At 37.5% G+C, this 12,789-nt stretch overlaps 1 protein-coding gene across 1 annotated transcript in view; it reads left to right on the top strand.

Annotated features, from left to right (window-relative positions):
* EYS (eyes shut homolog) overlaps window positions 1-12,789 on the top strand; it is an 810,501-nt gene that overhangs the window by 447,770 nt on the left and 349,942 nt on the right. Inside the window, exons 30-31 of the mRNA XM_075046421.1 lie at window positions 4,381-4,505; window positions 9,299-9,423. Coding sequence (XP_074902522.1) covers window positions 4,381-4,505; window positions 9,299-9,423 — 250 coding nt within the window. The remainder of the gene's footprint in view (window positions 1-4,380; window positions 4,506-9,298; window positions 9,424-12,789) is intronic.

The following is a 12,789-nucleotide window of genomic DNA, read 5'->3' as shown; positions in this document are numbered from 1 at the left end:
CCTACAGATACATAGGAGATTTAATGGTGACTAGTTGGCCATGTTTTTATGGAAGAAGGAAATGAACTGTCATCTTCTACACCACACTAATCCTCAGCTAAGCATTTTGCCGAGATGCTTATTCCCATCTCTGTTCTTAACTGCAGTGTGAAAGTACTGAAGTTACATTCTTGTGTTTCAAATCCATCCAATTCAATAGAATCTTTTCAGTCTTCTGTTCAGCTATTGCATTGGCATATGCCCAAATTAAGATGATCACTCCTGATAATGATTGATATAAAGGTACAACAGAACAGGGACTATATTTGCACTATGTTGTGTCAGCATTTTTTATGAGAGAAAAAAGCTGTAGAGAATGATAGAAAAGAGCAAGATCTTTGCCGACATCCCTATAAACTGGTTATAATTAAATTGTGAATGCATTATTCTTACAGCAAATGAGCAGTACTTTTTGCTGCCTTTCAGTACTGAACTGTTGATCTTGATGTTGATACCTTTGTAAGTTTAAAAACTCGGCCATCACAGTGTATTAGCTTTCTTTATCAGATAAGCTCTAAGAGTTATTTGCTGCTAAACCTAGACGTGCATATACTTATAAAGGCATAAATTGTTTTTTATTAAATAGTAATCAATCTACAAGGTTTGCAGTGGTCATACCTTGATATGAAAGCTATCTAAAAGCCCCTGGTTTTCATTTGCAGAACAGTCATATCCCAAGCACCACATACAAATGTGTTCCAAAGTATTTGAGTTGTTAGGTTTAATGCCATTTATAGCACAAGAACTGTTTTCCATATCTACTTACACTTTCTAATGTCAGTTGTAGTTAAATTCTATTATTTCTGTCCCTTCTAATGCTCTAAAAGAAATGGCAGAAGGGGGTAGGAATGTGGAGAGGCAGAACAGAAATACAAATTTATAAAAAAAAGGAGTAAGAATGAAGGTGAGAGCAAACAAAAATTCAAGAAATTATTGAAGTGCTTGTCATATCCTAAGAAGTGTCAACTTCATTAAGAATCAAAGCATAAAATTTATTGGAATATTGGGAAATTTCCAAAAGCTGCTGACATTAAGGTGTTGTTTTATGACTTGCAAACACTTACCAGTAACATGCTTACTGCTAGTTGTTTCATAATTGCTCAGAATCGTTTAGTTAATAGAGTGCCTGCCTCTGCAGTTGTGAAGCATCATTTCTATCTAATTATGCTATCTGAGCACAAGCAAACTGAACACTGTGGTATTGTAGCATTTACAAAAAATAGAACACATCAGTATGTGAAATACTTGTGATATTCTTAAATATTATTTAAGTTGAATGGTTGTCTGACTTGGGAAAAAGAGTACCTTGTACAAATTGATGTATGTGAGATTTGATTTACTGGGTATCTAAGTGCTTTCATGGGTTTATGTTTTCCACATAAATTTGAATTTGAAGGCAAAGTCATATTTTTTATAACTTTTCTTTTTCAGTGGTACCACCATCACTCTATATGGTATTGTACACTTAATATGTGGGAAGTTTTCAGTACCAAGTTTTACCAAACATTTATACATATATCTGTTTTTCTACCTCAATGTCTATAGAATTAGGCCCATGGCTATATAGTTTGTGTCTCTGAAGTCTCAAGCCTTGCTGAGTAGAAGATCATCCAAAGCTCATCTGGGCTGTATCCTGTGATAGGAAGCTGATTCCATTCTGTCGATTCTCTCCATTGGAGTTATATTAACGTGCTCCACCAGTCATTCTTGCTCCAACTAGTTACGACCACAGTAACTCTGTAAACTGCTCTTGTCTTTACTGGTTTCTACTCTTCAGCAAGTTTACACATCACATATAAAAATGTGCCCACTTGAAGCTGCCAATAGGAGAGTTCTTAAAAAGACCTTTAAGGTTTTCTTCAATGTTTTGAGTTTTACAGGCTAAAAAATCAAGCCCACTCATCTTAGATATACATAGGTATAGTTGTTCTGTCCAGAATTTTTACATAATAAATGTATATTTCTTCCAGTTTATGTTGTAAGCCCCTTTTTTTTAAAGTGAAATGCCTATAAACACACCAAAAGACAAGGTTAAAGTTAAATACATTTTAAACTGACCCAGTATGCCCTGTGTCTAGTTGCCTTTTTTTCCAGTAGAATATTCTTTCATTATTTTATAGGCATTCACCCTTCTGATCCTCCTTCCCATATCTGGGTGAAGTCGCTCCCTTCAATGTTTTTTTTTTTCTTTTCTTTTTTTTTTGTATGCTATGTAGCCAGTGGAAAGACAGAGGTATCTGCAGAAAATTATTTAAGCTTTCAGTGAACAGAATAATCCTCTGCACCCATTATTCCACTGAGCATATGAGAATCCTAGGGTTATTACAGTTAGGTATGTGAAGTTAGGTGGGATAAATACGGGGCTTCGATGTTTGCCAGTAGGATGAAAGGCCAAACTGTATCTTATCAGTTGATTTTGCTTAATGTTTTGTGGCCAAAGAGCTATACAGGTGGCCTTACAGGTCACTCTAATATTCAGCCTTATCTGTGGTTTTTCTCTCACACGTTATAATTAGATATTTGAAAACAGTAGTGTGTGCTTCAGTTTGTACATTTTCCAAGCAGTATGCCATCGCTGTCATCTGCAGTTGATGTAGACTTTGGCAAACCTGTTCTTCTGTCATTGTCTTGGTAGATTCCAAATTCCCATTACCCAGAGTGTATTCCATATAAAATGAAACAAATATGTTCTAACAGTCAAGGCAGAAATAAACCAAAACATAATTACTGATACATAGCATAATGATCCTGCAGGACATGTTTCACATACCTGTTCCATGGACCATCCTCCTCTTTTGCTTCAGGATCTGGAACGCTAAGGTGGACACTGCAGATACTTCATTCTACTGACGTGTTTTGTATTCACACAGTGTAGCATCTTGAGGAGTAGGTGACATGACCATTCTAGTTTACTCAAAGGTAGTTTGTTAATGTACTCATCTTCCTGTAAGTGGGGCATGAAGTTGTATGCTCTTCTTTAGAGCCAAGACAACATACAAGATGTGCACCACCCGGCTGCTAACGGGTTTAACCCCAGCCAGCAGCTAAGCACCACGCAGCCACTCACTCACTTCCCCCCACAACCAGTGGGATGGGGGAGAGAATCGGGGGAAAAAAAGTGGGTTGAGATAAGAACAGTTTAATAGAACAGAAGGGAAGAAACTAATAATGCTAATAATAAATAATAATAAAATGACAATAATAATAAAAGGGTTGGAATATACAAAACAATGATGCCCAGTTAGTTCCCAAGCAGTGATCACCTCCAGGCCAACTCCTCCCAGTTTATATACTGGGCGTGACGCCACATGGTATGGAATATCCCTTTGGGTCAGCTGCCCTGGCTGTGTCCTGTGCCAACTCCTTGTGCCCCTCCAGCCTTCTTGCTGGCTGGGCACGAGAAGCTGAAAAATCCTTGACTTAGTCTAAACACTACTTGGAAACAACTGAAAACATCAGTGTGTTATGAACATTCTTCTCATACTGAACCCAAAGCACAGCACTATACCGGCTACTAGGAAGACAATCAACTCTATCCCAGCCTAAACCAGGACAAGGAGTTTTTGAATACATTGTCTCATGTGAAATATATCCATGTACACCCATCTCGAGAGTAAATGCTGTAAATACCATTAGGGGGCCCTGTTTTGCAGAACGTATGTGAGTATATCTGTAAAGCTGTGTGTATGCAAGGATGTGTCTCAATGATGAGATCAGTGAGATTTCTGAGCTTCATTAGAGGCCTTGTGAGTCTATTTGTGTCAGTTGTATAGTTATATGTTGAAAGCATATGGAACTATTTTGGTATTAATGATTACATAGGATTTACAACCAGGAAAATACAGAAGAGTTTTTTTCAAGATTACTAGTATTTGATAACTAGAATGATAATGAAAGCATGGTCCCTGAAGGTTACCTTTTATGCTGTACTTACATTTAATGGTGCAACATTTCTCAACGAGCAGTTTTCCAAACATAGACTGCAGTTACTTAGCTAAATAAACTATTTTAGTAGACAAACAGTCTCCCAAGAGTACATTAAGAAGGGTTTGTACTCACCTTGATAGAACCAGTAAACTGTAACTGAGACTGTTACGTTTGATTATGATCCAGATGTGAAATTTGTGGATGGGTTTTGCTGTCATAAATCCCCTAAAAGACCGCCGTGGATTACAGTGTGAAACTTGGAAGAGTTCCAGTAAAATACTCCTTAAAACAGAAAGGAATGTATGAGATTGTGTCTTGTTAATGCTCATAATTTATACAAATTGTTTCCACACACAGTATATTTTATATGATTGTTATGCATAGTATAACACTTTGGAATGTTGTTTGCTTCAGGTGTCTTGCTGGATTTTCTGGACAGTTTTGTGAAATAGAAGTTAATGAGTGTAATTCATCACCTTGTCTGCATGGCTCAACCTGTGAAGATCATATCAGTGGATACACTTGTAAATGTCAACAAGGTAACTGACATCTGACAGAACAATCTTAAACAATTATATTATCAGTGTTACTACTGAGAAATTGGTAAATTATTTGCAGCTCTTTATTTGTATATAACCTATAAGGTACAAAAAGATTAACTATGTCTTTGACAAGCTTTTTGAATGAAATCTAAAGACAATTAACTAATCTAATAAGCATGTTAGAAAGACTTAAAACTAAAACCAGCTCATTAAGTGAGTCTGAAGAATTACCTAGAGCTAGGTTTATTATGTATGATCTTTACTAATGTAATTTACTGACCAAGCAGTCAAGTAGGCACTGTATAGTGACTAGAAAATTTAACTAGCTACAGAATAAGATTGACTGAAAAGAAATTCTGAACATTTTAACTAATATTTGTTGTTGTTGTTGTTGTCGTCACACATAGCCATGCTTAGGTTTCCTGGCTGGGATGAAAAGAAATTTTCTGAACAATTATGAATAGAATGAAAACGAGCACTTTCAGAAAAAAAGGGGGAGCTGTTTTCTTATGCTGACACAGAACAACTTAAACAGGTCTTGTGACTTAGGAATGTATAAGGGTTTTAGTATTTACACAAAAGCAAAGATCACAGTCAGCCTGCATTGTCACACAATCAAAAATTTAATCTGTTCAGGACTACTCACTGTCTCCTGTCATGTCTATTAATAAAGAGCCTTTTGTCAACATAAGTAGGGTATAAATAACGTCCTTGAAGCATACTGCTTCGTAATTCAGTTACTCTTAATTTAGGAATTATACTAGTACCTGCCTCCCGAAACTTTAATTTTTCAGTTTAAGTCTGTTGTTTCTTACTGTACAGACCTGCACTGCTGAATACTTTCTTTGATGGTACCGATCCAAGATTTCCTAGTGATTATTTAAGAGATTATTTAGATACATTCTGAAAGATAAATATTTTATTCACCCATGATATCTTCATACACCTGATCTGCTTATTCTCTTTGTACTGAGGTATGATTGCTTGTTGGTTTTGATTTACAAGCAGTAAGATCTTGCTAAACTCCTGAAGTCAAGTGACCATATATGTATTGCACAAAACTTTTATGCAGTCTTTCTAACAATCTGTTCGTGTAATTTTTACATAGATTAGTATCCATGCTTGTTCTTCATTAAAAAGAAAGCACATAATTAATTGAATATTAATAAAACTAGATTTTATTTTACATATTTTTTTCATTCTGAAATGTCCCTAGTGCAGTTTACAAAACTATATGTGACAGATTTAAGGAAAAAAAATAATGTATGCAAGGTACTGAAGCAAGAGTGTGTGTATGTGCGTGCATGTGTAATGAGAGTCGATATGGACAGTTTATTCATTTGTTTAATTAGTACTGAGGAATGATACTCTAATACATAAGACTTAAATGGAATTATCTTTGGCTTACTAGACCCTAATTAGTTTTAGGACTAACTTGCTGTCCTGGTTTCAGCTGGGATAGAGTTAACTGTCTTCCTAGTAGCTGGCACAGTGCTATGTTTTGAGTTCAGTATGAGAAGAATGTTGATAACACACTGATGTTTTCAGTTGTTGCTCAGTGGTGTTTAGACTATAGTCAAGGATTTTTCAGCTTCTCCTGCCCAGCCAGCGAGAAGGCTGGAGGGGCACAAGGAGTTGGGAGGGGACACAGACGGGACAGCTGACCCAAACTGGCCAAAGGGATATTCCATACCATGTGATGTCATGCCCAGTATATAAACTGGGGGGAGTGGGGGCGGGGGGATCACCGCTTGGGGACTAACTTGGCGTCGATCAGTGGGTGGTGAGCAATTGCACTGTGCATCTTTTGTATATTCCAATCCTTTTATTATTACTGTTGTCATTTTATTAGTGTTATCATTATCATTATTAGTTTCTTCTTTTCTGTTCTATTAAACCGTTCTTATCTCAACCCACGGGTTTTGCTTCTTTTCCTGATTTTCTCCCCCATCCCACTGGGTGGGGGGGAGTGAGTGAGCGGCTGTGTGGTGCTTAGTTGCTGGCTGGGGTTAAACCACAACCCTTGCTCACAGATTAATGTTTTTATAACAATGTTTTTTAATGTTTAAGAGATACTCAGAAATCCAGAACGACACTATACTCCTGATGTATGAACCACTGAGTGAAAAGTTTCTGGACTTTGCCATACAGAGGGTCAGAATTCATGATCATAAAGGTCCTTTCTGATCTTAAAAGTCTGAGTCATGACCTGTCTTCAGTACTCTATATCTTTTTTTCCTCTCAGCACAGTTACCCAATGGAAATTCCATGTGGATAAAGCTGTGTGTCTCCTCACTCTACCTGGTACTGCATATGGCCATATATCACTTTACCAATACAGATGACTTAAAAATTTAAAAGATATATTTTTTTATCATTACAGTGCCTCACACAGAATACATTGTTGAATTCAAAATTGTTCTCCTCATTTTTAAAGCTAGTAATACTTTAAATGTATTTGAATATAGACATTTAAAAATTGCTTGCCAGCCAAGGACTGTAACTGCTGTCTCTATGCAACTGTATATGGAAATGCTTGGTATAAGTAGAAGCAGCTTCTCTGGGGCCTTGGAACTCACTCCTGCTGCGAACATGTTTTAAACACCTTCCAACCGAAGTGTGAGCTGCCTTTCTTTTACATTGCTTTTTATAATAGCATTCACTAGTAGGGGTGAAAGATCTCTACATTATTTCTCCACCAGGAAAAGACACAGTGAAGGAACCACATGTATTAGGTATATGGACCATGGCTATGTATCTTGTTTTTTTTCAATTGATGTGGTATTTTCAAATGTTATTGGAGTCTCTGAAACAGCTGAAGAGATGAGAAGGTTACAGCTCAGAAAAGGAGTGAATTTGGAGAGGCAGGGGAACCTTTGGAAGGAATAGCTTTTTTGAAAGTTGAACAACTGAAGAAAGGCATTAGAAGATAAAGAAAAAATATCTTCCAGAGACAGAACGTAGAAATGCTTGAAAAAACCTGCTTTTGTTGCAGGCTACTACTATTCACGTATGATAGGTCTTGGATTTCTCTGCTAAGCTTCACCTATAGAAACATGGAGACGGGATTGAGTATTTTTGAATCTGTAAAGGCAACTATGGGAAAGAACTTTCCACAAGGCAGAAAGTCTGAGATACCCAGCAACAGATCCACAGTTGAAATTTAATGAAATGGAAAAGGGATAGTGGCAAGACAGAAGTAGGAACATGGCAGATGATTGCAGCTTTCCAAAAACCTCCAGAGAACAAAATGAAGCATGTGGTGACAGCATGTGATACCAGAAAAGGGAATTGATTTAGCTCTGACAAATCCATTCCGTAATGGATCATGAATTTTGTCAGCTATTGTCCCAGTAGCAGGCCCATACCCTTAGAATAATGGATGCATGTGGCTGCAGCTGCAGGCTGTTCAGGTGCAGAAGCAGCACCGAGAGATGTAAACTGTGTTCGAACAGCATCTCAGACAGCTCGAAACCAACAGCAGCAGCCACTGGAACTAATAGCGGCCTCACAGCTGAAGTCTTTAGCTGGGGCAGGCTGCACTTGTAGCAGGGCAGCTAGAGCAGGACTGGAATTAACTGGTGGGTCTGTTTGGTGCATGCTCTGAGGCAGATGCAGGACAGGGGCAGCTAGACTTGTGTCAGCGGAGGACTGCTGGGTTTTTTTGGGAGGTTGAGGGGTTTTGTTTGTTTGTTTGTTTGTTTACAAATGGGAAAATTTAATTGGAGAAATAACCAGTCTGTAATATGTGGTGGGAGTATCATGGCAGAAGGTCTGGTGTTCTTCAATAACTAGCCATCTTTTACAAAATTCTGGGTTTGTATTTACCAAGCAAATGGGCTGCTTCGAGTTCAGCTTAGACTCTAAGGAGCAAGTTCAAGACAGGCTCAAATTACGTGATCTAAAAAACAACTTCCAGATCAGCTTTTGGCCTCTAATTTATGGGTGTACGTAGTTGTAAAGGAGATTTTTATAAGAAATTCATATTAACAAAAATGCCAGTAATCTGACTATTGAAGTATAAGAAGATGGTATTCTGATGGTTTTCAAACACAAACCTGTATTTGCTCAGAAATTGTCCTCCTCATTGATCTGGTACAGTAATCTGTCTCAGAGTTTCTCTTTGAAACTTCTTCCCTTTATTTTATTTTGTGTAACTGTAACTATTTTCATCTATCTAAACCTCCAATTTTTCTTCCCCAGTGTGGCAATAATGCACAAGTTTAATGAACGGGATAAAAAGGTCAAAAATTAATATAGGCAATTCCATATCCTTTCAGTTTAAATTTTGGAAAAAATAGAGCTTTGGTTGCAATATGCAGATCTGGAATGAGATAAGAGATTTCAGGGAGTGTTTTACCCTTGCCAGTTCTTCACCACAAGAGAGATAATGATACAGATAATTCCGTAGGTGAAGGGCAATCCGTCGAGTCAGTTAATTCAGTAATGAAAGAATATATTCAGGTTTTACTCTTGTTTGCTTACTAACGTCTCTACAGAAATAGATGTCGACAAATATTAACTTCCCTAATGGATGTTCAGTAGAGTATAATTGTAATGTCCATATAGTTTGGATTGCATTTGTTTATTGTTAAACTATTTATACTCTTTTTTTCTACTTTGAGAAACCACAGCCCAAACCAGTTCATACCCATCCTGTACTATGTATTTATGTATATGTGAAGATTGATTATAGTTACCCATAGCTTTTTTTTTGATTGACACTTAGGAAATGGATTTAGATTTTAATGGGTCTTGTTTTAGCTTTGTTTTGTCTTTTTTCCTGACAGGATGGGAGGGCCTCCATTGTGAGCTGGATGTTGATGAGTGCATATCCAACCCCTGCATACATGGCATCTGTGTTCAGAAGGACCCCAGCTTCGGTTATGCCTGTTTTTGCAAGCCAGGATTTGTGGTGAGATGCTGACATTCTTTCTTCTCCTTCCCTTAACCTGACTATTCATTGTTGCACAGAAAACACTGTATGTAATCCCTTTCCTTTTTAACCTCACACACATAAAACCTGGCCTTTCTGAAAAATACCATATTTTGGTAACTGTTCTTTGGGTTTTTTGTTTGTTTGTTTGTTTTACTAAGAGGAGCTCTAATATTCCAGAGAATTAGTTACCTAACACCCATAAAAAGTGGAAAAGTGTGAGTGTATATAATGGCTTTGTCAGTTGCCAGAGTACATTAATATTTTTAAATACTAATTAGTATTTTTTTACGTATCAATTAATATTTTTATTTCACATACCACTTACTATTTTTAATTACTAAGATAACTCATACTTGAAACTATTGCATACAGACAGATATTTTGAAAACAAGTTCCCTGAAACTAAATCAAACAATTCCTTTGAATGCTTGACCCTGTGGGCTTTGGCCCTATGTTTTATTCTCTCTGTTTAACATACCAAAAGAATCCTTTGCGGGTGGCTAAATGCCAGTGCTGTATTCATCTAAGGTTGAAATTTCCATGCTGCCACCACCTTTTTATGCCAGGTCTTTTTGTAGTTGAAGAGATGCAGTTGGTACCTCCAATTTGAGCTTGTGCTTTACCTCATCACGCTTCAGGTTTAACTTAATAGTATTATCATTTAATACTTTGGGTTTAGTAACAGGGAGAGGAAGGAGTACGTGATTTTTTTGTCTTACTTCAGTAATTCTTATCTCTACAACTCCAAGCTTGAAATTGTTATATGAATACCTTTTCTTTATAAATGATGACAGGGATGCTTCTTTTAATATTTATGCACCATTTATTTGGTGTATTTATGTCTGTAAAAAGGGAAGGAGCAGATTATTGCTAGTAAGATTCAGATTTACCTTCATAGATTCTCTGCAACCAAGTCAAGAGAGAAACGAGTAGCTTTTCAGACATTAGCCAGTTTCAGGACTTCTTTCTACAGCAGAAGATTCTCATTTATGGTCAATGAGGGAAGAAGCAACAAAGCAATAAAATGGAAAAAAAAGTTTTTCTAAAAAGTAAAAAAAAATATTCTGTCTTCAGTTCTTCTCAGGCACCATATTAATCTCTGTCCCATGCCCATTCTCTCAAGGAGATCCCCAGCACATACTAGCACATGTGGAGGAGCACAAGTGGGCTGCTCCACAAGGGAGGGCAGGCCAGGAGCCAACGGTCGCAGCAAGGTAGGCAGGGGCAATGACCTTACCGGCGAGGGATGGAGTCACACAGTACCCAAACAAGGACAGCAAAGTAAGACCAATGATGGTGGTAACCATCCAAAAGGTTCTTCCAGAAGTCCAGGTGCTGCCAGGCAAGTCCATGATCATAGAGCAGGTTTAAGGTCAAGCCAGGAAGTCAAGACAGCAAGACCAGGTCAGGATCAACAAAGTACTGGGCTTAGTATAGCAGGCTTTAGCTTTATTGTTAGCTCAGTCAGGACCAAAGGCAAGGGCCTGAGCTTAAATGCAGCTTCTGAGCTCAGGTATGAGGGCCCTACATGAGACATCTCACACATCTTTCTCACAGTTTAGCTCTTTTCAGTGCAGGCTGATCCAAGGTTGCACAGCTGCACTGTATCAGAGATGGCCTTGAGCACGGGGAGCTAGACCTGTGAGTGTGAAGGAAGAGGTTGCAGAGATGGACTGCAGAAAATTATGAGGCTGATCAGGACCTTGACAATGATATGTTGAAGTCTGAAATACCAGAAGACTGTTGTGTTCATGCTCTTATCACAGGACATTTCTAAGTCCTTCTTCACACCTTCCCCCCCCGCCCCCGACATTCACAGTGGAATTTCCAGTTCCAATCAAACTTCATACCATGCAGGCTGGCATTCAAAATAAGGTCAGGTGATGATGAAGAATATATCGGTTGAGGGACACAGACTTTTTATACGGAAAACAGTCAGACCCTCGTGTTAAAATAATCTCATTTGGTTCATTAAGTATTTATACTTATCCTACATGAACAACTGTAACGGAGAAGATCAATTACACTATTTTTTTAGTATTTATTTCTCACAAAAAAATCTTCTGAATGCCAAATAAAACCAGCATACGGCAATCATAAAATCTGTATAAAGAAATTATTTTTTCACTCAGTGCAAAATTCATTGGTATAAGTCAGTGTAGCATGATCCTGTAGAGACCAAAAGTACAAATAAGTCCAAAAATGAGTTAAAAGGAGGATAGGTTCATTGTTACTCAGATTACTCTTCTGAATGTTACCCTGGCTTAGGGAGTCTTTGAATTACTCATTGCCAGAAGTTGGAATGGTATATTTGGTGAATTATCAGATGCAAACTCTGCTTGTTTTCTTCCTGCATTCTTCCCCAAATATTCATTAATAGCTCACTGATAATGGAGCTAGATAGATTTTTGTCCCATGGGGGCAGCTCTTCTATTAGTACATAGCTTGGGCGTTAGCTGTACAGTATTTTGCAGAGCAAGCCCTTACAGAAGGAAAAGTAACAAACCTTTGAAGTAGCTGGAATTTAAGATGTATTGTCTTTGCTTTTATTCCATTATTCACTGTTCCATCTTCAGTCCCTCAGATTCCACTATGCTTTGGAAAGTCCACAGTAGAGAAAGAAAACATGGAAAAAAAAACAGAAAGAAGTTTAACATACCTATCTTCAGTATGATGGATAAGGAGTTAGGGTCTAAACATCTGAAGATGTGTATTTGGTAGGCCCCTGATGGGTTCTGGTTCCTCACCCTGAGTAAGTGTGAGGTGGAAACAGTGGAACTCCCAGAGAAATAAGTATTCAAGGAACTCCAGCTACAGTGTGTGTTAAGTAAATCTTCTGTAGTCTGTGTATGTAATGCTATCTGAAGTATGGATCGTAAAGTATGGATCATGAAGTTTCTCATAAATTTTGATACAAAGAGCATAGCCAGCAGTATATAGAATAAATGTTTACTTTTTACATGGAAACATCTATAGACACATACCTACTTTTAAATACAAATCCACACCATCTGCCTGCATGGAAACTGTTAAAGCATTTACAGACACTTTCAAGGCCATCAAAATTATCTGTGACTATTTAATGTACCCTTCATGCACAGTGGAGGTTATCCACATCTGCTTTGTTTCTATGAGTCATAAAATCATAATCAAACGCTCTTCACCATTACATGCAATAGTAATAAAAATTCACTAATTTGTCACAGGGAAAGTCAGAATGAAACATAAGTTTTATAGGTTTAAGAAAGATTATTGGACAGAAATCTTATTCAAACTGATCATTTGTGCTATGTGTGGAATTAGAAGAGAGCAAGGAGGAAATGGCTTTTTGTCATTGTATGG

Source organism: Buteo buteo, chromosome 15, assembly GCF_964188355.1.
Source record: "Buteo buteo chromosome 15, bButBut1.hap1.1, whole genome shotgun sequence".
In the NCBI taxonomy this organism is placed as follows: domain Eukaryota; kingdom Metazoa; phylum Chordata; class Aves; order Accipitriformes; family Accipitridae; genus Buteo; species Buteo buteo.
This window is presented reverse-complemented; position numbering and strand designations above follow the sequence as displayed.